Below are 24,355 nucleotides of genomic sequence, written 5' to 3'. Positions count from 1 at the left end.
AACATGACTGCATTCATGAGATAATATAAAATAAGATATATAAGCTAGGGTCACCAAACGTCCATATTTCCATGTCTGTATTTCACGTCCTGTACCGGGCGTCCCGGTTTTTTTTTTAAGTGAGAAAATGTTCAGGTTTTTAAATTACCTTCATTGGACTATCATTTGTTATTAACAATTTGTTATTTGTTAAGTGGGGGCATGCCACAGTATATGTGCCGCCCCTCCAAGGTGTCCTGGTTTTCCCAAATGAAAATATGGTCACCCTAAGATAAGCTCTGGAGAAGAAGCTGCTTTTCAGTCTTGTGGTGAGCAGGGTGGGTTGGGTCACTCATGGTCCTGGGCCTGGTCTGATATTGTTTGTCAAAGATGTCACTCATGGCGTTGAGATCAGATCCGATTATCCTCTGTGCTGCCTTGATGACCCTCTGCTGCTGACTTCTGCTCCCTCTTGTGACATCCAGCGTACCATGATGTGACTCAGTATGTCAGGATGCTCTCGACTGTGCACCGGTGGAAGTTCATGAGGAGGTTCTGTGGGTGTCCAGCCTTCTTCAGCTTCCTAGGGAAGTAGAGGCATTGATGAGCTTTGCTGGTTAACTGGGAGGTGTGTGGAGAAACTGCTCTGTGGAATATAAACTGGTTAATTTGAGGACAACAGAGCAATTTGATTAATCGCCTCATGTGAGCTGCACTTTATAGAAAAAGTTATATACTATCTAAAGACAGAAAAGATTTTATTATTCATTACTTTTACTTTATTTTATGTTACTTTTACTTTTTTTACTAACTTTTAAATTTTTACTTTAATTACTTTTACTTTTAAGATATGTTAAAATAAGTTCACACTTGAAATCACTCCCACACCCAGTGACACGTTTTGTCGTCTAAATTGTGCAAACACACTGACATCTACTGGAAAGCCTGAGTTAAGTGCAGTGATCTCACACCTGGCGGTGTCATTCAGCAAGCCAGAGTTGTAGGAGTACAACAAATCTCTTCGAACACTGAAGAGGCGATGGATTCTCATGAAAGCAGCGAAGGGGGAAATGGTCTTTTTATTCCATATGAATCGCCTAATATCGAACAGTTGGAGGACCTGTTACATGAAGGTCAGCTATCATGTAACCATGTTGATGAAGTGTGGCCCAATTTATTTCTGGGAGACATGTAAGTCTGTTAATGTTTGTCATAGGCTGTAACAGTCTCCATGATCAGTAACCTCCTGTTGTATAATACTATAATCCTATTGTCTGACATTTCTACAGGTATATGTCTCATGACAGATATGGCCTTTGGAGACTTGGTATCACTCATGTTCTGAATGCTGCTCATGGCAAAATGTGTTGCAAAGGAAGTGATGATTTCTATGGCACGACAGTGAAGTATTATGGAGTGCCAGCTAATGACCTGCCTACATTTGATATGTCAGTTTTCTTCTACCCTTCTTCAGAATACATTCATCAGGCTCTTAGCACTGCAGGAGGTATAACATATTTAGTTTTTTTGTGAAATAATATGCTCTATTGATTGTGCTATGCCTGTGACAATGAAATCACCAGCAAGTAATACATTGCTAAAAGAATTGCGGAGTATTGTGCATACAGCAGTGCGGTGTATTGTAGAAAAAAGGTGTAGAGGTAGTCAAAGCTGGAACAAGACATTCCAGACAGGCCTTCATCAGTGGTGCAGGAAAAGTGCTGAAATGATGAAACCTTCTGTGCTCCACTGCAGTTTTGACTACCTCTCTCTATGTAGGCTATACTATATTTTTCAGCATTCTATACATCGTTATAATAAATCCATGATAATTGGACACCAAGTTTTTTTGGTTCAAAATTACAACTATTTTTAAGAGCTGTTAGGACTCTCGTGTGGGATGGCAAAATATACTCATCGGTTTCTCATTACTGTTTTCATCAGTTTATTCTGCTTTTCAAATGAAGTTGATACATATTCTTTGTTAGCTAAGCTTGTTTAATGATGTATATATTCCCTCTTCCTCAGCCAAGATCTTTGTACACTGCGCTGTTGGGGTGAGTCGCTCTGCTGCGTTGGTCCTGGCTTATTTAATGATCTATCACAATTACACATTGATGGATGCTATCCTGAAAGTTAAAGAGAAGAGATGGATTTTTCCAAATAGAGGATTTCTTAGGCAGCTTATATCTCTGGACTGCAAGTTACAGAGAGAATCTCAGGACTAGTGACGTTGACATACAGAAAACTAGCCGAATTATTTTCCTTTAAAACTGACTCTATGCTCGCCCTCAGAACTGAACGAGTGACTTTTGACTATCAAAACCAATTTTCTTTGCAACACTTTGGCATAGTATGTAAATGCGGGTTGTGTTGTGATTCGTGTGTGTCATTAAGCGCCGTTATAAGTAACAAAGCGACTGCTGTTGTCGTCCCTTCCGACGAACACAATGAGCCCATCCACAGTGCACTCACTGCCACTGTCGAGGATGTCGCTTGGATCGGGCTCGCGCATCACTGCAATCACTGTCCGAGTGTTCGGTGGGCGCGCGCGCTCGGATGACCGAACGCCACCTGTTCGTTCCCATCACGCGTGTTACTGGAGAACGACGTGGAGCTCGCTGTGTGACTGCAATAAGGACGTCGTCGCGACAGTCTCTTTTCCACCGTTTCGTGCCAGTTCAGAGATAAGAATGACTTCCCAGACGAATAAAGACGGAGTCGCCGATATCAAAGCGTTGGAGAATATTCTGGACACATGCAAACTTGATCTAACTGCTGTCGATGAGGTCTGGCCGAACTTGTATATCGGGAATATGTAAGTGTTACATAATTGTGCATGTGATTGTCTGTTACATAGACACAAACCAGTGGCTTTGTATCATGTTAAATAATATTAACATGATACAACATGTTACAACAAACATATATTTCTTTAAGATTATATATTACTTCGTAGAGGCACTGTATCCTATATACTTGACATTTAGGCTTAAGATCATTCATAAATATGCTGTAAAGTTTTTTTCGTTTCTCTCACAAAATGGCGTGATTTCTTTGACGGCACTGCGTGAGACTACTACGTACATTATTGTAAACGTGTCCTATTTTCTGCAGTGAAATCGCTCAGAACAGAAACGCGTTGAAGAAGATGGGCATCACTCACATCCTGAACGCTGCACATTCCAAGCAGGGCAGCATTGGTGACCAGGGCTATTACGGCAGCGCGTTTGTTTATTATGGGATCCCAGCAGAAGACTCTTCTAAGTTTGACCTGAGCGTGCACTTTCGACCTGCGTGTGATTTCATTCACAAAGCCCTAAAAAAGAAACATGGTAAGAATGGTCTACTCTCAGACTTATGTGGGTTGAGCAAACGCAGACCTGCTTTAGCATTTTAAACACTGTTTCTTCTGCATCATAAAGGAAGATAATCAGGTACATTTTACCAGGTGAACTGTTTAGCACTACAGAATACAATTCTGCCGCTGTTATACCATCATAACTATACTAACTAACATAACTGTACTATAGTTGCTTGTATGATTTTTACTGCAGCTTGAGTAAATAATAACAACAATTATAATACATTATATTTTCTTGCACCTTTTTCAAGGAATCTTTACTCAAGGACACATTACAGGAGGGAGTGGGATGTATCAAACTAGACAACGCAAGAATAATTCAAAATAAAGGGGGGGGGGGGGGTGGATTAAGAGGAGGTCACAGTGAACGGATGATTTCTGAGGTAGACTTTAAACTCTTCCAGTGAATTTAGAAAGCTTAAGTGTAGAGGCAGGGCATTCCACAGGCAGAGCGTCACGCAGCTGATGGCCTGAAATTCAACATTGGATAGATGAAAAGGGGAGGTGATGAGAAGACCAGCAGAGGAACGCAGGGGTCAGGTGGAACGTGGGGGACAGGGCAGGAAGGCAGGAAGGGGCCGATCCATGGAGAGCCTCGATGGTGAGTAAGAGAATCTTATAGTCTGAATGAACCTTTATTGGGAGCCAGTGAAGATTGTTGAGAACAGGGGGACATGGATAAGTATAGAGAGAGGAGGATGACACGAGCATTAGAAATCTGAACTAACAAGATGTGTTATATAATGTTTCGTACTTGCAACCAAAGCAGGTGAGTAAGAAACAGGTTGAAATATCAGAAGATATATTACCATCAGTGACTTGAGACATTGTCACATACTGCATCATGAACTATAGGAAGAGGTTTCAAAAGCAGTAGGAGTTTTAGATATCAAGCATTCATGTTACGGTTTTGTTGCTAAGTCCAGTGTGTATTTCACTTACAGGAAAGGTGCTTGTGCATTGCATCATGGGAGTGAGCCGTTCATCTACCCTGGTCTTGGCCTACCTCATGTTACATCATCATCTCACTCTTCGTGGTGCAATTCAGAAGGTCATACAGAAAAGAGCTATTTATCCCAACAGGAACTTTCTGTTCCTCCTTCTGGAGCTGGACACCCAATTACAGAGAAAACGAATGTTATGTCCAATCCTCTGACAGTCACGGACACTCCAGGCTAATGCTATGACACAAGAGACTAACCACTGTTTATACTGTTTATACATAAATATTGCTCCATGCTAAGAAATGTAGGATTATTCAAATGTAAAAACATAGTTAAAATGAAAGTATACATGTTATTTATGTATATTTGTCAGTAAATATTATTTCTTAGCTTTTCATTCTGGAAGGAAGAGTACTTTCATTGTAAGAATGGTCACAGGGTTTAGCTTACAGAATACAGGCAGATTATTTCACTTTCTACAGGGTCATGATTAGATATATTCATAATGTTAGAATTGATAGAAAGACTCCCTGTCAGAGAACCCTTCTGGATCCCTTTATAGACTGACTGCCATCACAGCCTTAAATCCACCAAGAAGAGCAACACCCTACCAAACTAGGAAACGGAGATAAGAGTGTCACTTGGCAAGTTGCTGAGGCAGAGGCAATCGCCACAAACGTAGCTCTCAAGTGTTAGCTCCACACTGTGGAATAACAAGTGCTTCCATGCAAGAAGACGTTTGAAGCAGAGACATTCTGTTTAAGCTCATGCAGGGGAAAGTACATGAGAAATCCAAAATGATTAAAAAAATTGGATTATATATACATGTAGGCTTTAAATTCTTTCTATATATGTTGAACATTGTGGTGTGTATTTGTTTGGGTGATTTTTCAGATTAGAGGAATGCCTTTTGGAAACTTGTATATGAAATGCACTGTAAGAATGTATAACGATTAGATTGGACTAAATGATCACTTTTATTTGATGTTATAATAATGTAATTGACTTCAAACATGAATGGTGTAAATTAATTACTTCCATCTTTTTGGACCATGTTGTAAATGGGTATCACTCTTTACTTGCCCCAGCCACTCTCAGTGTGTTGGTAACATTATTGGACACAGAAGATAAAATGGAATCGGTCATACATTTACAGCAGCCAAAATGGTGACTGTGTAAATCTATTAGTGTGTTTCTCATTTTTCTAAAGGAGTAAACGTGCTACTACTTTACAAATGCAACAAGAACAAAAGATTTAGCCATGTTTACAGTCTGAAAATAAAACGTCATTTGCCAGATAACATAGTCTTATGAGGAATATTCAGATTTCTATGTGGAATAGTTAATATTAAGCTAGTGAGCTTTCATTCTTCTGTTATCCACAAGCTACATTTGTTGCATAACAATAGTACATTAATGGTCAATTAGACGTCGAGGTGGATCTAAAAATTCAATGTAGTTAACACAGACTAATCTCCTGTTGTTGGATTCATGCTGTTTGTGGAATTATGCTTGCAAGAGAAAAATATGGTTTCACACAGGGTAGATAATGAAATTAGCTCTTCCTGTTGTAGACTGACTCCAATTGGATCTATATCATCAGGCCTAGAGTAATCCCCCAGAGGAAATATGTATCCTAATGGGGTTTTATGATCCGCTTCTCAGAGGATTCTAACCACAGTCTGATGACACACTATGAAGCTGGAGTCTTGCAGCAGACATGAATTCTCAGTTAAGTGGTATTTGCATGCAAAGCCATGAATTAAACATGTGCTGCAAAGAGCCAACCCATGATGCCAAGTCTTTTATGTAATTTGATACCCAATAAAGTAAATATTCAAATGCGCAATAGAAAAAAATCTGGTACATTTACCTCATTTGAAAGGAAAAAATTCCTTTCATTCTTACTTTCATATCTGTGATGCCTGTGTGAACTTAAATAATTAACAACAAATGAACAGTGTGCTTTAAAATTAGAATCAAATTATACATTTAGTATTCATTTGAATTAAGACTTATATTAGCTCTGAATGATAACACACATAAAAATCCCTAAAAAGCAGTGACCATTAAAATAATGTTAATTTCAAAGCTATTTAGAAAAATGGAACTCAGGTTTTTTTTGTGTTATTGAATGTCTCCAGCAGAGGTCAGTGCCCCACTTTAAACAGGATGGGAGCAGAATCTGCCCGCAATTTGTCCTCTGAGGTAGCAACCAGGTAGCAAAAAATCTTGAGATGATACTTTTCTTCCCCCCATCTGTTCTTACAATGATTTTGCACTGCACAACCCTGAGAGGGGAAGTAAAATACAGCTTCAGATGAGACATCAAACACATCTTTGATTAAGTTAATTCATTTCAGATAAGAAATTTAAATGGATTGCTTGGATTTGTGGGCGAGACTCCACACGTGTAGGAGGTTGGTGCAGCACCATGAGACTACACCAGAGCCTTAAGAAGTGGTGGGTGTGTGTTTGACACCAACCCTCTAGGCTGCTGGAGTGTGATGGGGTAATACTAGCCTGTACGAGCCATCAGCAGACACAGGCCAATTTCCCTCTGCCTCTCCCATCCTGCAGTAGCTGTGACAGCTCCACCTGCAGCTGCACAAACCCCAGCGAGACAGAGGCCCACTTCACATCCCTCCGGAGCTCCTTTGGGGAACATTCAATTACCACACGACTTTGCATCCTGATTAGTTGTTTGGCACGAAGTAGATGCTGATAAATCATGGTAGTGACTAAGAAGGAGAGAATTTAGGGAGTGACCGTAGCTCCTTGGCCAGCCGTGTGTATCAGGGGACAAATGCCGCGTGATGGAGCCCAGGGTTCCTTCTCTCCCCTGGCACGGCTGTAGTGGATATTGATCACCGCATTCATTTCACTTGAGTGTCACAAATGCAGTATATTGCTAAGGGAAAACACACATTTATTTAATTTATTTATTTTTCTTATCATTTTAACAAGTTGCTCTGCTGCTCTCTGCAGTAAATAAAAGGCTTGGAAATCCCATCAGTAAAGGACTGGAAGAAGTAAGTGCTTAATAAAGCCCAGGTAAGCCTTCATAGCATCAGCTATTAACATAAATGAAGTATTCATGCTCCTCCTGGGTATTTGCATTATTACTACTTTGGTACAGTATATATAAATACCCGATATACAAGACAAAGACTCTAATAACAACAAATTAGCAGCAACTACAGTACATATGATTACACAGTGGACTGAATTGTTTCATGTATCGCCTTTCAATTAAAGCAGATCCTGAATAGAAACAAATTTGTGTGGCTTTCACACCCAGTGCTGTTAATTCTCTTTTACAGACTTCATAAAGTAGTAATTACTATAGGCCTTAAAGCACATTTCACTGGCAGACAGGTGGTGCTTAGCATAGGACTTTTTCTTAGCATACTTCAGCAGGTAAGGGGCACAGCTGGAAGTGAGAGATATTTACCCTGTGTTGGCTTTATGAGTTTACACTGCCCCTATTACAAGCCAAAAATAAAGCCGTAAAAGGCACCAAAATGTTTAAAGCACTTACAGACGAGCATAACCTTATTCAGCACAAGAAAGAACAGACATGATTGATACAGACATTGTGGTAGTAGGGCAGGTTTACTGTATATATTGTGCACACATTCAAGATCAGAGGAATACTCGTGCTGGGATTTGCACACATGTAACGTTAACACCAGTAAGTACTATCAGAAGGGAGGGGGGGTGGAGAGGGAGAGAGAGAGAGAGCTTACAACGTTTCTAAAAGCAAACCAGGCTGCCCACTAAGACCTGGAAGGGCCTTTTCTAGCCAGAGAGGTTTATAATTATACACCATTTAAAAAAGGAAACAGCCTCCAGAGACATATCTGTGGACTGGCATGTCGACAGCGTCCCTGACCAAGGAGAGCAGAGCAGATGATCTGAGAGAGAGGAGAAGTGGCTGAAAAACGTAAGTTCACAGGGGCAGAGACTTTTTGAGCTCCAGAGAACATTTCTGGAGACTAGCCTGTGTGAAATGTTTGTAGCTGGCATTCCACTTAACATTTTCCTCTCCACCTGCAAGCTGTAAACACAGCCCAAAATGAATACTGGAGTTGAGAGTCAGCAAACGCTGAGTGGGGTACGCTTCCGGGAGAAGCTTTCTCTTCATTTTAATGCTGTTGTGAGCTGTGTTGCCACTTTCAGCCCCTTAGCAACGGGCAAGTTTCCCAAGCTTCAGCCTCGGTTGGGCTTAACGGGTCTGATGGGTCCACTGAAATGAAGACAGAGAGAACAGACGTTACAGACACAATAACGCATGATGTCATTTTATAATCACCAGCGTAAAAACTTTCCTTTATAGCAACGCATCTGTCTATTGATTAACATCAACAAGACTCGTGATGTAAAGGCAAAATGCATATACAGATGTTTGCATTATATACCAGGATGTCCCTTAAGGAGCTGAGTGCCTATGAAACACCATCCGTCGCAGAACTGCAGGACTTCCTGTTGGCTGACAGACGCCCCACCGGACATGTCAACCAAGTGTGGCCCAGTGTGTTTATTGGCAACGAGTATGTACCAGGCAGCAGGCCGGCTATTCATGAGGCAATTACACAAAGTAGCAGGTTGAGAACCCAGATGAATATACAGGTGTGCAGTGTCCTGTAAGGCTAGGAGTCAGCTGCTTTACTGACAGGTTTGTACACACTACCAGACCAACTCCCAGCACACTCATACTAAAAATCACTGAAAAAAAGGTGAGCCCTAAAGCATGGCGGCAAAACCATGGGATTCTGCACATTTGCCACCATTACATGGTGCGGGAATTGTTTCTGGTAGTATGGAATTAGTGTAATTCTTGACCACTGTTGCCATGTGAGTGCAAAACCCTCTTTGAAAAAAAACAGACATTGCTCTGGAAACACCTTTGTATTTATCTGCAGGGCTGCAGCCCGTGACAAGGCTCTGCTGCACAGTATGGGCATCACCCACATTGTGAATGCTGCCAGTGGCCCCCCTCATGTGAACACTGGGCCTCGCTTCTACAGAGACATGGCTATAAATTACTATGGGGTGGAGGCAGACGATTCCACCGACTTCATCATAAGTGTATTCTTCTACCGGGCAGCAAGGTTTATACGGGCTGCGTTGTCCAGTAAAGGCAGGTTCCACGGCAGACGGCACAGAAACCGCAATCTGCATGAGAATTGCAGCAAATGACTGTCCTACAATATAGAATCACCGAGTTTTTACTTATTATAGTCATCTAGTCAGTGTACTCATCTACACAACATTTGTTTTTCATCAAATCGAGCATGTTTAAAATCAACACATTTCCTAGGCAGGTGTCAAATCCGGCAAGTGCCATCTTTGTTACATCTTTTAAGAGACACCTCTGCCTCACCATGGACCAATGCCTCTCTTCCATTTCAGGGAAGGTCTTTGTCCATTGCTTGATGGGAGTCAGCCGCTCTGCCACACTCGTCTTGGCTTTTCTCATGATCTGCGAGGAGCTGACCTTAATGGAGGCTGCACGCCTGGTCCGGCAGCACAGAGACATCTGCCCAAACCCCGGCTTCCTCAATCAGCTCCGTCATCTCGACATGAGCCTTGTCCGTGAGAGGAAGAGGAAGCTAGAAGCTTACGGTCCTGTAAATAGAAATTCATGATGTGACAAAGCCTGCTTCAAAATTACAGACCTCTGGTGTTACCCCTCTGCTCCCAGACCTATCAGGTAAGATTTCATTTACCAATATGCCTTTCATGACAGTAGCGAACTGGATATTGGAGGGGCAATTGAATCGCTTGCTCATAAACAGTTATTAACTTCCAAAGGGCAGAAGGGTTGCAAAATAAATGGCAGGTTTTTTAAGTTCCTTCCAGATGGCATGTGCTTTGAACTTCTTCCAGAAGGAGTCTCTGAGCATGTGTTTAAATGGGTTTTTTTTTTTTTTTTTTTTACTCTTGTGACATGAGATGGTTGTAGCATGCTCTTCATTATGTGAACATGGGGCCAGAGAGGCCCACATGGCTGGATGTCTTAAAGGCCTGATCCCCTGCACAGCCTCCTTGAATGGTTATCATATGCTTTAATAATGTCTGCATCTTTTCCACAAATCATTTGTGATATAATCTACTGTTTCTCCTATAAAGCATCAGGCTATTTATATAAAAAATAAATGTTTTTTTTCTGCATGAATACATAGAAAATGTGGAACGAATAGATCCGTTGCATGTTAATATAAATAAATATCAGAACATTAACAGGAAACATGCAGTGTCATGTTTATGTGCGTAGGCATCATGGCCATGCTGGCTGAATGGCAAGACTGATGTGCTTAATTGATTTGCGTGGACAATAACAGTGAAGCCACTAGCGTGCCCCCACACCACACTCACATTCCTCTAACTAGGAAATTAAGTCTACAGCGCTGCATTTTTTAAAGGGTAAGATTGCCCTCTCCACGGAGTAGCTCCTGCAGACACATCCTAAAGCCTCTCACGCCAGACGCGGTACGAGACACCATCTGTATCTGACCTGCAGCGTCTGCTGTGGACAAACCACCTGCCCTCCAGATCCGTCAGTCAGGTTTTGCACGGCCAGAATGTAGGGGATGAATGAGTAATGACCTATCACACAGTGTCTTGGTGTTCATCCATCCCTGAGCAAAACAGGCACACACCAAATATCAGCACTGTCCAAGAAAACAAGGCAGAGGCATACATGGCTCAGATGCACTATAGGAACTGTAAGGACCTAGTGTGGATGGCCAGATATATAGAGACGTTTATAAATATATAGCTTCACTTAATTTAAGAGGGTTCTTCTCAATATTGTTTTTGGAAGACATATGATTTTACATAATTTAGCTGCATAATTTGTGATGATGGTACAAGCTGTGAACTAAAGATTGTGCATATCATTAGTTCAGTTGATGGGCCACACCCCACCACTGTCTCCTCAGGCAGGGAGGTGGTTCGCTACACACGGAGGCTTCAGTTCCTTCAAAGGATCTCAGCTCTTCTTCTGCCTGCACTGATGCCGTACGAAAGGCTGGCATATCTGACTGCTTCAGATTTTCAAAACTAGTGAGAGGAGATAGTGAGGAGACAGCTGAGTAAGACCACGCCAATGACCGATAAGGTATTTTGATAAACTGAGATGCTTTACATATTTCTGCTCCACCAAGCAGCTGTCTCCTATCCACAATGAGCCTGCTTGTTGTCATCATTCTCACGCCACGTCTCACCCTCACTGAGAGCCATCATCACTGCCTGAAACAAAAGATTTCTGCCCAACCTTCCTGCCACACCTTTAAACTTCAAAGAGAAAGGAATTATTACAAAACAGCAAACACCTGATTATACATGGAAAATGAGTTTTGAAGTTTGTAGAAAACATATGACCCCAATTCACAAGTTGTGTGAAAACGATCTGAAAAATGACGTCCACTGTGGGGATTAGTGTGGCCACAATATTCATTCATGAGGGTTATAAATACCTTCTCCTTGAGTGTGTTATCTCAGTAGCAGTGTATGAATAACATCTTTCCTTCTCATAGCATGCACTTTTCCCCCATTTTTCTACAATGCTGACATAGGAAACAATTCATTTAAAGTTGCAAATACGTATGATAGACATGTGGGTGGCAAACACCATTTGTGCATGTTGGTTTGATTTTAGGTTTATAAAAATTAAGACCTGATCTCATATCTGAAGCAACGCAACTACATTAGTCGGCGAGGAAGAGAGATTTCAAGGTTGAAGGAATAAGTGAACCTGACAAAACAATAAAAGGAATCCAACATGACCGGTTTAATGACTTCCCTGTCAAGGTGAGTGATGGCACTGACTGAGGATGTGAGGGGGAAAGCACGCACCACCGATGGCTCTGAAAACTCTCTCTGCAGAGAAGATTCATGTGTCTTTTTCACATATCTGGGAAGTGAAAAGCAATTACCATCCCATTTGCAGCAGCCAAGCTCGTATTACAGAGACTCTGTTAAAGTCAGCTCAGAAAAGAAACACCTTTTGGATTAAATTACAAGCCCTGCTCTGCCGAGATTTCCTATTTTTGTCAAATTGGACTCTTTTTAGTCACTGGGCCCCAGGAAAGACAGCTGCCAATGGGGGGGGGGGGCTCCCAGCAGGCAGCGTGAGGAGGGAGTAATTGGCTGGTGGAATTGAGCCCAGACTGGCTTCTCCTATGGGCCAGGAGACGTACTCTCTGGCCTTTTAGCAGATTTGCCATATCCAAAAAACATGACTTGTCATGAGGCCAAAATGCTAATGTTTCCACATATGTTGACCCTATTTATTTTATTTACAAGCATGCAAAAAACCTCCAGCTGTCTCCTGCACTGTGGTCAGAAAGTTTTCTTTCTTTCATAAAAAAGACCAATGGAACAGAGTACAAGATGTGCGATACTTAGTCGAAAAACTTCCATTGTGCTCCTGAAAGGTGGGTTGTACAAGGCAGAAACTGTGCTGTATGTGCTAGGACAGTCTATATAACAGACATACTTAATGTTTTATACACTTAATGTATGTCAGTAATGCAAGTCTGCAGTCTCAGCATGTTCTAATTATAGATCTCCATTATCTACTGCATCACCAACACCTTCAAACTGAGGAGTCTGCACTTTTATTTCATTTTGACCTTCTGACATCCTACTGCCACCATGCTATAAAAAGTCTTTTTTGGGCGTTTATTCCACTTATACTACACACATTAATAGTCTAAAAATAGCATATGAGATCTGGTCACCAGACAGAACATTTACCTCAATTACATCTGCCTAAGAAGGGAACACTGACTCATATATATATATATATATATATATAGTCTTAGTGTTCCCTTCTTAGGCAGATATATACACTGCTCAAAAAATAAAGGGGACATTAAAATAACACCCTAGATCTCAATGAATAAAATATTCCAGTTGAATATCTTTATTTATTACATAATATAATGCTTTGAGAACAAAATAACAAAAATGATAAATGTAAATCAATATCCCATGGAGGTCTGTATTTGGAATCATATTCAAAATCAAAGTGGAAAATCAAACGACAGGCTGATTCAACTTCAGTGGAAATTCCTCAAGACGATAAGATAAAGAAGATAAAATGAGGCTCAGTAGTGTGTTTGGCCTTCATGTGCCTGTATGACCTCCCTAGACATGGACATGCTCCTGATGAGGTGACGGATATTCTCCTGAGGAATCTCCTCCCAGACATGGATTAAGGTGTCAGTCAACTCCTGAACAGTCTGTGGTGCAACGTGGCATTGTTGGATGATGTCCCAGATGTGTTCGATTGGATTCAGGTCTGGGGAACGGGCAGGTCAGTCCATAGCATCAATGTCTTCATCATGCCGGAACTGCTGACACGCTTCAGCCACATGAGGCCTAGCATTGTCATGTATTAGAAGGAACTCTGGGCCCACTGCACCAGCATCTGGTCTCACAATGGGTCTGAGGATCTCATCCTGGTACCTAATGGCAGTCATGGTACCTCTGGCTAGCACATGGAGGTCTGTGCTGCCCTCCAAAGAAATGCCTCTCCACACCATTACTGCCAAAGCGGTCATGCTGGATGATGTTGCAGGCAGCAGAACGTTCTCCACGGTGTGTCATGTGCCAATGATGAATCTGTCAATCTTGGTGTTCTCTGGCAAATGCCAATCGCCCTGCACGGTGTTGGGCTGTAAGCACAAGCCCCACTTGTGGACGCTGGGCCCTCATACCATCCTCATGGAGTCTGCTTTGACGGTTTGAGCAGAAACATGGATAATAGTGTCCTGCTGGAGGTCATTTTGCAGGGCTCCGGCACTGCTCCTCCTGTTCCTCCATGTTCTGGACACTACTGACAGACACAGCAAAGCTTTCCCACCGCTCGCATTGATGTGCCATCCTGGATGAGCTGCACTACCTGAGCATCTTCTGTGGGTTGTAGACACCGCATCATGCTACCCCTATGGTGAGAGAACTGACAAAATGCTAAAGAGACCAAAACATCAACCAGAAAGGATGAGAACAGAGAAAAGGTCTGTGGTCACCACCTGCATATCCACTCCTTTATAGGGGGTGTCTTCCTAATTGCCTCTCATTTCTAACTGTTGTCTGTTTCATTTGCATAAGGTGAAATTGATTCACAATAAGTGTTGCTTCCTAACTGAACAGGTTGGTTTCACAGAAGTGTGGTTGACTTGGAGTTACATTGTGTTGTTTAAGTGTTCCCTTTTTTTTTTTTTTTTGAGCCGTGTACTTACACACACACAGACACGCACCCACACAAGTGTTTGACATTGCACACTGGCCTGATATTATGACCAGGAGAATGACATGCTTGGGTGGCCAGCTGCAGGGGACATGTCTCCTTTGGTGCCTGCCTGGCACACTGTGTGTTTAGAGCTTTGGGTCATACGTGTCTCTCTCCCTCATATTAGCCACTGCTGCTCAGTGCTAAGGTCAAGACTCACACATTAATAGTCTAAAAATATCACATGAGATCTGGTGCCTGTTATAAGCTGACCACACATGGAGCGTTTCCTTCAAGCACACAGTGCAGTAGTTACTTCTGAAGGTAAGCCTGTGTGTGTGTATGAAGAGAGCAAGACATAGATACAAACAGACAATTCAAGTACACAAGGATTTCCAGATAAATGGGATGTTTTGGACAGAGGTCCTTCATTATCTAGACTGAAGGTGGATTTTGTTTATTAAACAATATCCATCTTCCATAACTTGGACTCTTGGAACATTAGAACCCCATGGAATGCATGTTCTGATTTAAACATCAGCTTGTTCCAATACAAACTGGTTCCTCCTCCTAGAACTTTAGAAGCACTTTGGTTGCAGAGCTGATTGGCCTCCCTCCAAGATGTCCTGCCCATGCTGAGTGGATGAAATCTTAACATCAGATCTTGTGTTCAGTATACTAATTTGCTTGACTAGAACCAGCAATAATGTATTTAGAGAACTGATCATGTTTATCTGAACATCTGTAGTCTATCTACAGGGGAGAATCCAAATAAAGTGCCTGAACTCGGTGTGCTGCTAATTAGTGGTAATCAGTTCAGAAAACAGTTGAAGTGTAATCAGGCACCAAAATATTAATTTAATTTGATCATGGAAATAGTCTATTATAGTACCAGGTTTGAATAATATATGTCTATCACAGCAGTTTGAATGTGCTTGAAGGAATTTGAACTCAAACTCAATCCATTAAAAGGTGACGATTTTAATTTTTATAAAATGAGTTACATTTAAACATTAAGAATCCTTCCCTTAAATTTCTCTCCTAACAGGGGGGAAGGTTTTAATCTCGGGTTGATGGACCCCGAGTTGAAAAGGGAGATGAAATTGAATGCTTCAAAGCAGAGCAAATCAAAGAATACTTGCAAAGTGTGATCCAGACAGTGAGTACATCATGCCTGGGGTTCATCAGCTGGAGAAACTCTTCTGGAAAGACACAGGGGCAGCATACACCCACATCAATGAAGTCTGCCCCCCCCCCCCACATTGGCGATGAGTAAGCAAGGAGAGAGAAAAAAAAAACACTGCACATTTTAGCTTTTCCCTTAATGGAATTTGGAATACTTGAGGTGGATCTTAAAGGAGCGGGGGAGGGGGTCCACAGTTAATCAGATGCTTAATTTGCTTAGTGACTGTGTATATAAACCACAGTGCATATATCCAATTTCAATAATTGATGTTCATTCCCAGGAAGGAAGAAAAGGCAATAACACACATCCTCAACACAGCTGAGAGAAAATAGAATAATGTTGCCACAGGTCCAAACTACTAGCAAAGAATGAACATTGATTATTATGGAGTGGAGGCAGAAGACATTCCAACTTTCAACCTCTGAGTTTTTCTACCCAGTGGCTCAATTTATTGACCATGCACTCAGCATCCCAGAGACTGAGTAAAGAGACAAGACGGCGCATGAATATCTTTAGATAAGCATCTCTCTCACACACATACACACACACATGGTAAAATGCAAATGGAAAGTTTTAAAATCAGTAAGCAGTGTGCTTTTTCTTTTAAAATCCATACTCCCTATACTGCCAGTTTTGGTTTTCTTCATCAGTTCACCTTTATATCTTAACAGTCTATCAGTTTTTGTCCTGGCACAGTAATTTAATGCACCATTTCAAACTAACTGAATACAACTTGCACACCTGTGTTACTGATAACAAAATATCGGACTCTCACGCTTGGATCATTTCTTGCTTCAGTTAAATTGCTTGTGCACTGCATCATGGGAAGAGGTCCATCAGCTACTTTATTCTTGGCTTATTTTGATGATCTTTTAAAGATATGCTGTTGAGGCCAATGAACACTGCATTCTACCCAACAGGTGATTTCTAAAGCAGCTCCAAGAGCTAGATGTTCAGCTACAAGAAGGTGAACCCCACAGCCAGAGACTTGAGTCATTAAGGGATTCATGCATTTGGAAACACTACATGCAACGCAGTCTGTAAGGGGGTGGAGGCGTCTTTAGACAGTTTCCAAACCTCAGAGCTGAAAGTTTTAAACTACATACATTCAGAACACATACCGAATTGGATGAAAAGTGCAAGATGAACAGATCTTGCAGTGCACCTGTAAAAAGCTGGTGGATTAGCGGCTTACTGCATTACACAGATAGTCCAGACCCAAGTTTAAGTCCGTCAGTGGCTCATCATAATTTATTTTATGCCAAAATGTACAGCATTTAAGTGACCGACTAAAAAGATAACTCATAAATACAGGACTGTTGCTCCATTAATTAGTACAGTCAGGATATCCCTCTTACGTCAAACTGCCATTCTGTACAGGTACAAAGGCTACAAAATAAGCTATACAAACAGACACCGATACAATTTACCTTTATACATGCCATCTGTTTTGTCTATTAACAAGGCTACCGTTCTACATTTCAGTAAAATATAAATTGGATGTTTTATAAAGATAAAAAAATCTACAGATGGAATGAAAATGTACGTTTAAAGGCATTTCATAAAAGACCAACTTTGGAGTAAATTGACAATTTCTGAACTCTGCCTTATGAAATGTTTTTGTATTCCCTCTGCTTTATTTAGAATTCTACATGTACAAATACTGACATTTACTTTGCTATTTTGAATGAAATTGCTTTAGTTTGTATAAAAACAGAAAGCTGCCTCAGGTAAAGAAACTTGTTAAAAAGTAACAAATTATACACAATTAGCAATAGAACCTTCGAAGCTGAACACCCAAAAACATGACAATGTTTAAAATCTTTACAGTATTAGAATCAACAAAAATATAGTTTAATTTTTCCTTCCATAAGAGGGAAACCTAACCAAGGCCATACATTTAATATAAAATTGCTTGCTTTTAAGCACAACACTGTACAGTACTACTTTGATGCACTGTCACTAACAAAGACGTTATAGCATGCTAAGTTTCACCTTACACTTAAAAAAATATAAAAGCAGATTTACAATAATTTAAATATGAAGGCATGAGTACAGACTTAGAAACATAACCTTGCGATTGCTAAACAGGTACATTGAAAAGGCATACAATGCAGGCACATTTAAAGGTTCCATAATGCAAGTCCAAAAACAAAACAAAAATGAACAAAAAAAAAAAAATGTAACCCCAATGAAACTGCGATGCAGTCTGACGGGATATGCATTTAAATGTTACATTAAATTGATGTAAGGCTTCCCATAAATAGGGAAAAAGCTAAAGATTAGCCATTAAACACAACTTTTTTTGCATTCTTACCAAGTGCTGGTTTTTTCATAATAATCCATAAAAGGGAACATTAAGAACAAAAATTAACACAAGAACTCAAGTCATCAAGCGGACTCATTTCATGATCCTTTCGAGTTCAGAGGTCACGAGCGATTATCGTCTCATATAAGGCCCATTTAAGGGTTGTTTAGACATGCCAGTGTTCACATAACCATGGTGGCCTGCTGGACTGTACATCATATTGCCATGGGGAGGAGCCTGCATGGGCTGTTGCGGGTACGGCTGGGTACCCATCATGCCCATCTGCATAGAGTACTGCGGAGACTGATTCATATAGGTGGGGTTGCCATGGTAGCCTCCATTCATGATGGGCTGCGTGACCCTGTACGTATTCATTGGGTTAAGCGGTGCCATGTTCACATTCACGTTCATGGAGTTGTACGCCGGGGCTGGCATGAGGTTCACGCCCATGTTCATGCGGGGCGCCATGGCTAGCGTCCTGCTGGGCGCCTGCATGGCTACGGTCTGGGGTCCCCTGCCGTACATCTGCTGTTGGTGGTGCGGGGGCAGCGGGGCCGATTTGGAGCGTATCGACACGGGATGATGGTGATGGTTCTTGGGGGCCATTTGCGTCGGCAGTCTTTGGGAAGGCGGCAAGTTCATGTTGGGCGTGGCCATGTTGCGCTGCAGCATCATGGGGGGAGGGGTCATGTTGGGAGGCGGGGTCATGGTGGCCTGCGTCTGGGGCCCTCCCCCGGCGACGGCGTGCGACGGCGGCTGAGACAGGGACACAAGCGCGGGGTTGTGGGGGCCGAGCTGCGAGGACACGGAGCCGCCGTTGTTGGCGTAGGACGTGATGGGGTGCGAGGCAGAGTGGCCGAAGGGCAGCGAGTGGTCCATGAGGGTGTTGGTCAGCTGCTGGAGTTTGGCCAGGCTGAACGTGGCCGAGGGCTGTCCGTAGTGCCCGCCTACGTACTCGCCCTGGCCCATGCGCTCGTACAGCCCTAGGTTGGCGGACGGATTGTTGGACTCGGGGATGTCGGCCAGCTGCATCGGCGGAGGGAAGCTGGCGGGCATGGCGCAGTGGGACAGAGGCTGCTGGTGGTGCTGGTGCTGATGGTGCGGGTGTGGGTGGTGATGGTGGTGGCCGTGGTGGTGCCCGTGGGCGTGGCCGTGCGTGTGGGCGTGGGCGTGGCCGTGGCCGGGCTGCCTCTCTGGTACACAGCCTTGTGGGGATTTGACACCGCAGCCCTGCGGAGAGCTCATGCTGTTCTGCTGGAGCATGCTGCAGGCGCCACTATTGTTCACCACGGGGCCGGCCATCTGCTGGGACACCGCACAGCTGCTCTGTCCGTGGCTGCCACCGGAGGAGAGGTTGCCATAGGAACAGCTGCTCTGGGAGGAGGCGCCGGCGCTGGCCCCCGTGCCACAAATGCTGCCGCCCAGCGTGGAGTCGTAGCTGCTGGGGTTCTCGTAGTTCTCCGTGGTGCTCTCGATGCTGCCCAGATCGCTGAAGCCGCTGTCCACCACCTGTTGGGAGTGGTCCGACACGGAGGGCACGTCCATCATCGGGCTGGTCTCCATGTTATGGAGCGAGTGGACAGATATGGCGCCTTGTTCCGGGCTGATCTGGGTGTAGCTGCTCTCTAGAATGGACACGGCCGGGCTGCTAACGGACCGCACGGATTGGCTGGGGTGGGAGTGGACCGAGGACAGCGGGCTGCTGTGATCCGACTGCTGGCAGTCGTCGACGGGGGTCATTTGAGGGCTCTGGTCCACGTGTACGTATCTCTGCAGGCTGCGACAGGCCTCCTGGGTCTCCACGCAGTCCTGGAAGTGCCTCTCTTGTTCAGCCTCCTGCGTGAGGGACTGGACGGCCTGAGCCGTTTCCATGTCTATCTCCGGACAGATTCCGTGGTCCTCCTTTATTGCCGGGGTCAGAGGACCGGGGTCTTTCTGGTGGACGTTCTGAACGCTCTCGTCCTCCTCCTCTTCCGACTCGGAGTCAGGATGATGGTCCGAGTCTACGGTGTCGCCCTGCATGTCCATGTTGATGAGGCCGCCGTCTGGGACCAGCTCTCCCGGACACTGTGGAGGAAGGTGCTGCTCCTTCTCCTCCGCACACAGGCTTGGAGTGGTATCAGTATCATCCAAAGGCTCCTTCTCAGGTCCTGGCATCGGATCCTCCTTCCTTAGCTCACTGGAATCCACATGACCATCATCTTCATCGTCTGCATCATGATCATCCACGTGTGCAGGTTCTGGCTCTTCGTCATCCTCTTCCTCATCATCACGCTCCTCCGGCCCACGAGGGAGCCTGCAATCGTGCGTCTCCTCCCGCTCCGTTCCCTCCTCGGCGTCCTCGGCCGACTGCTCGACGTAGCTCATGGGCCCCGGCGCGGTCTCCTGGCTCTCGGGGCCACGGGGAGAAACATCCAGAGAGGGAGACTTATCGAGGGGCTCGTCGTCCTCGCCGTCCTCTTCCTGCGCTTCAGGGCTCGGCGTCTCCGAGACTGAAGCGTGCAGCTCCGGCGCCACAGCCGCGGGCTCCCTGCAGGGCTCGCCGTCTTCAGGAGCAGACGCGGGGCTGTCCAGGTTCTCCTCCGCCGCCTCCTGCTCCACGCTGACCATGGGCGTCTCCGGAGGCGTGTACAGGTTCAGTTTGAAGCCCATCTTCCGCTCCCTCTTTAGCCTCCATTTGGGTGGCCCGCGCTTCACCCCTTTGGGCCATCCTTTCTTCCGCTTCACCGGTCGAGGATTGTCCTTTTTCACCGCATCCGTAATACCTTTCACAGAGGACATCGGAAAAAGTGTCATTGCACATCGCCGACGGTCAACGAGACGTCAGGTTCAGAAAAGCACAAAATTTCGAGCGAAACATTTTAATCACACACAAACAGCGAACGTTACCTTCTACTTTCTCTCCATGCTGATTTGAGTGATTGTCTTCTTGTCTCTCCCTCTTTCTCGGCCTGCCTGGCCTGCGCACAACTACTCTCCTCCTCCTCCTCTCCTCCTCGTCACTGTCGTCCCGTCTGATGGATCGCTCTAGATGTGGCGCGGGGCTCTCCACATCAGAGTTGTCAAACGGCTCGTCCAGCACCTCCGTCCTCTCCGAGATGGTTTCTGTGGTGACGCTGCTGTTGATGCGCACTCTCCTGCGACCTCTTTTCTTCTGCAGAGCACCTCCTCTCTGGGGAAGGCAAGATGTTCACCGTCAGAGTCCTTCACATGTTTACTCAAAGAGAATGGCATTTGTAAGCATTTGGGCAGATTACACAAACACTCGGGGTAAAACAGTAACCGTTCTAAAACCCATCAGATCTTATGATAGACGGTGACTTTGGGTCACCAAAGGGCCTGTAATACGTGACGGGAGATGACAAAGTTTGTTAGACTTAACAGTCGTCATGGCAAGAGGGGAGATTTCATTTTGATGAAATTGTCCCTAGTGACCTCTAAACCAAAAAGGACATTTTTGGATGAGACAGATGCAATTAAGGATGATGCTAAACATAGGGAAACGTAACCACATTCTGAATGGGCTGCCTCATGATCTAAATGCAAAGCTCCATCATTCCGACCACAGCGTCTAAGCCACAGGCCGTTCATTTGGAAGCCTCTGGTGGCATGAAACCCCAAATGAGGGCATCCAGAACCAGAAAGACCACAGGTTCCTCACAGCATACTCTATAGTGCAGTCTGCAGACTCTCCAGAGACCTCCTGGGGTTTGCTAATCCTAATGTAAATATTTCAGCATTACATAAATACAAATGTTTCATTCTGATGAGAAGTCATTCACTTAATACATTTATAGATCTAGAATATAACATTGCTGAATCACCAAGACAGACGACACTGTTTGGAAACAAAAAGAAAAATACATTTAACTAGACATTTCAGACTATGAATATTACACCAAAAATACAATAATGCAAAAATGACATTCAGAGAGATTGCTGAGCAGTGAGCCCGATCCTTACCTTTCGTTTGAGCCCCGGTAGAGACTGTGACTGGACTGAAGCATCATCATCATCATCATCACTGCTGCTATCCTCACTCACTTCCAGGTCTCTCTCAACGGTGTCGGGGAACAGTGACTCGGGGTGTCTCCTGCTGTAGTTCTTACACTTGGTGAGAGGAGGCATTCGAGAGCTGAAGGTCGCCGCTGTTCTCTTGTCAGTGGTTGATGCGCTGCATTCTCCAGGGTCCTCCATCTATTGTTCATAAGAAACATGGGCAGGGGGCTTACGTTAGCCGCTTTGAGCTGACTGCAGCCCCCACAGACAAATGACCTTTCTAAGACATCCACTTTAATTTACCAGCATTCCTGCAACACACACTGCCTGCTGATAAGCTGTTGATCTAAGCAACATTTATTTTTAAGCAAGCGTGGAAGATTGCGTTTCATGGGACATTCAGGGGTATTAATAATGTAGAGATTTGATTTGGGTCACTCAGGAAGCTCAGTTAGCACTCAGAAAATGCTCTTGGCTACATCTGTGAACTCTGCCTGAACTCACAGGCAAATGAAGAGATAAATTTAGCGAGTTTTACACAAGCGCCATCTGGAAACTAATGATGCAGAACAGTATAGGAGTGAGTGACCCACACTGATCAGCAGATTCATAACTGCAATATGATCCAACTACACAACAAGATCCGTTTTAAGAAGCAAGCCACATTTTCATACAACACAGCCATTCTCTGCCTATTCAATTGAACTTCAAATGAATGGGATTCAAGTGAGATTACCGGACTATCAGGGAATATTTGTCAAATATGGTTTAAAAAAACCCACACAGTGGCAATGATCACGATAAAGACACAAAAGCAGACAACTGTATATGGTTTAAATCATAGGGGCAAAACATGCCAGCAAAGTATGACCACAGCCATGTTCCCAGCTGAGGAATGCAAGTTACACCAGGGTGACCTTATACTCTGAGACAGCATGGAGCCCTTAAAAATAAATAAAAGAAATAAATCACCACACCACACAGAGCAAGACTGTATTTTATCATTGTGGTCAATGCTGATAAATCTGAGTGGTATTGCAAGGTCACGCTAAAAGTCCAAACCAGCAATGACTGTATTTGGGAAAAATCTAGTTTTCCAGTAGCAGACTGGAAATGCGCAGTACGACGACCCCTTTGACATCCACAAAAAGCCACCAACTAGCCAGGCCCCATTAACAGAGCATTTCTAATAAGATGAGGCCGCGAGGCTGAAACCTACCTCTGTCTCCGCTCCCTGCTGCCCCTCTAGGGGGTTTCTGAACACTGATCCAATAGGATTCCAGATAAGGCAGTCGGGGTCGACCTCATAAAGACGTGGTTTCTCCCTCAGCCGTGCCATGTGCCTCTGGATCATCTGATGCTTTCGGATAACAACAAATCTATCCAAGCAAATAAAAGAACAGGCTTCAATGAACAAGCAAGCGCTTCACTGACCGTGCTGCTGTACCGTAGCTGAATACTCCATACCATCTGGTCACCTGTACACATAATCATTTTAACATGTGTCCATGTTCCAAAAACAGTCAACTTTTAGACAACCGATTTCTAACCCCTCTTTAACCCTTACAATTTAAACAGGAGGTTTATATTAACAAACCTGTAAGAGATTCAAGTGTGAATAATGGGTTTGAAGCTTTATGTTTACATCATTTCAGGGATGATTCAGGGCCCTTTAATGTCTAATCACAAGCTCTGGTTAGCGCAGTCTGTTTAAAATCTAGTATGGAGTCACGTCAAAAAAAAGTCCTGATCTACAGACCACAGGGTCCGTCAGGAAGTGTTTGTGGGTATGACAGACATCACGGGAGCCCAGCCGACCTGCCATGCTGCACATCAATCATGTTGAGCTGCTGGAGCGTGGTGGCGATGTCGTGTGGACACATGCCCGTGGCTTTGCTCATTCCCTTGATGCTGACACTTTTATCTGGGTGGTTGTGCAGGTACTCTAGGATGACACTTTTCCAATACGCCAAGTAGGACAGACGACCCAGATCTGATAGAGGCTTCTCCGGGGAGCCGGCCTGCCCCTCCTGCCTGGTGAGTAAGTAACCTGGAAAGGGAAAAGTGGGGGGAGAAAAAAAAAAAAAAAGGTTTGTGAAGGCTGATGTCAGATTGGTTGTGAGTGGCAGCTTTTATTTGTCTTGTTTACACAAACAAGACATCTTTTTTTTCCCCCCGTAGATCTCTGAGGCACAGATGGATTTTTATATTTCGTTTTCAAAAGGCTCTGCTATTCTGATGTTTTAAAAGCCTCACATCTCAACAAAAAGATCAGGCCGGTTTGCAGCAGCCACTCCTCAGCGTCCTATAGGCGCTCGCCTGCGTGCTG

The 24,355-nt window shown here is 43.9% G+C and overlaps 4 protein-coding genes and 1 pseudogene across 4 annotated transcripts in view; 4 read left to right on the top strand and 1 right to left on the bottom strand.

The window, feature by feature from the left end:
- Positions 1-942: 942 nt before the first annotated feature.
- Positions 943-2,207, top strand: LOC143476734 (dual specificity protein phosphatase 13A). Its single transcript, XM_076975069.1, has 3 exons — positions 943-1,170; positions 1,269-1,486; positions 2,008-2,207. Exons 1-3 carry the CDS (start codon positions 1,019-1,021, stop codon positions 2,205-2,207), a joined length of 570 nt encoding a protein of 189 aa, XP_076831184.1. The 5' UTR covers positions 943-1,018.
- A 39-nt stretch (positions 2,208-2,246) lies between these two features.
- Positions 2,247-6,120, top strand: LOC143476733 (dual specificity protein phosphatase 13A). The gene is made up of 3 exons (XM_076975068.1): positions 2,247-2,797; positions 3,097-3,314; positions 4,288-6,120. Exons 1-3 carry the CDS (start codon positions 2,430-2,432, stop codon positions 4,497-4,499), a joined length of 798 nt encoding a protein of 265 aa, XP_076831183.1. The 5' UTR covers positions 2,247-2,429; the 3' UTR covers positions 4,500-6,120.
- Positions 6,121-8,045: 1,925 nt separating this feature from the next.
- Positions 8,046-24,244, top strand: dusp13a (dual specificity phosphatase 13a). The gene is made up of 6 exons (XM_076975578.1): positions 8,046-8,233; positions 8,712-8,840; positions 9,213-9,430; positions 9,703-10,003; positions 23,967-24,063; positions 24,208-24,244. The coding sequence occupies exons 2-4, from the start codon at positions 8,713-8,715 to the stop codon at positions 9,936-9,938; spliced, it is 582 nt and encodes a 193-aa protein (XP_076831693.1). The 5' UTR covers positions 8,046-8,233; position 8,712; the 3' UTR covers positions 9,939-10,003; positions 23,967-24,063; positions 24,208-24,244.
- On the top strand, positions 15,631-16,880 carry LOC143477081 (dual specificity phosphatase 29-like; annotated as a pseudogene).
- The window catches only part of kat6b (K(lysine) acetyltransferase 6B), a 28,562-nt gene continuing 21,030 nt past the window's right edge, over positions 16,824-24,355 (bottom strand). Inside the window, exons 13-17 of the mRNA XM_076975577.1 lie at positions 23,845-24,076; positions 23,246-23,405; positions 21,991-22,224; positions 20,917-21,199; positions 16,824-20,792 (exon numbers count right to left, since the gene is read on the bottom strand). Of these exons, the coding sequence (XP_076831692.1) occupies positions 18,160-20,792; positions 20,917-21,199; positions 21,991-22,224; positions 23,246-23,405; positions 23,845-24,076 (3,542 nt within the window). The 3' untranslated portion in view covers positions 16,824-18,159. The remainder of the gene's footprint in view (positions 20,793-20,916; positions 21,200-21,990; positions 22,225-23,245; positions 23,406-23,844; positions 24,077-24,355) is intronic.

This window comes from Brachyhypopomus gauderio, chromosome 15 (assembly GCF_052324685.1).
Source record: "Brachyhypopomus gauderio isolate BG-103 chromosome 15, BGAUD_0.2, whole genome shotgun sequence".
NCBI classification, from domain to species: domain Eukaryota; kingdom Metazoa; phylum Chordata; class Actinopteri; order Gymnotiformes; family Hypopomidae; genus Brachyhypopomus; species Brachyhypopomus gauderio.
The sequence above is the reverse complement of the archived record's forward strand: the minus strand, read 5'-3'. Positions and strand labels throughout refer to the sequence as shown.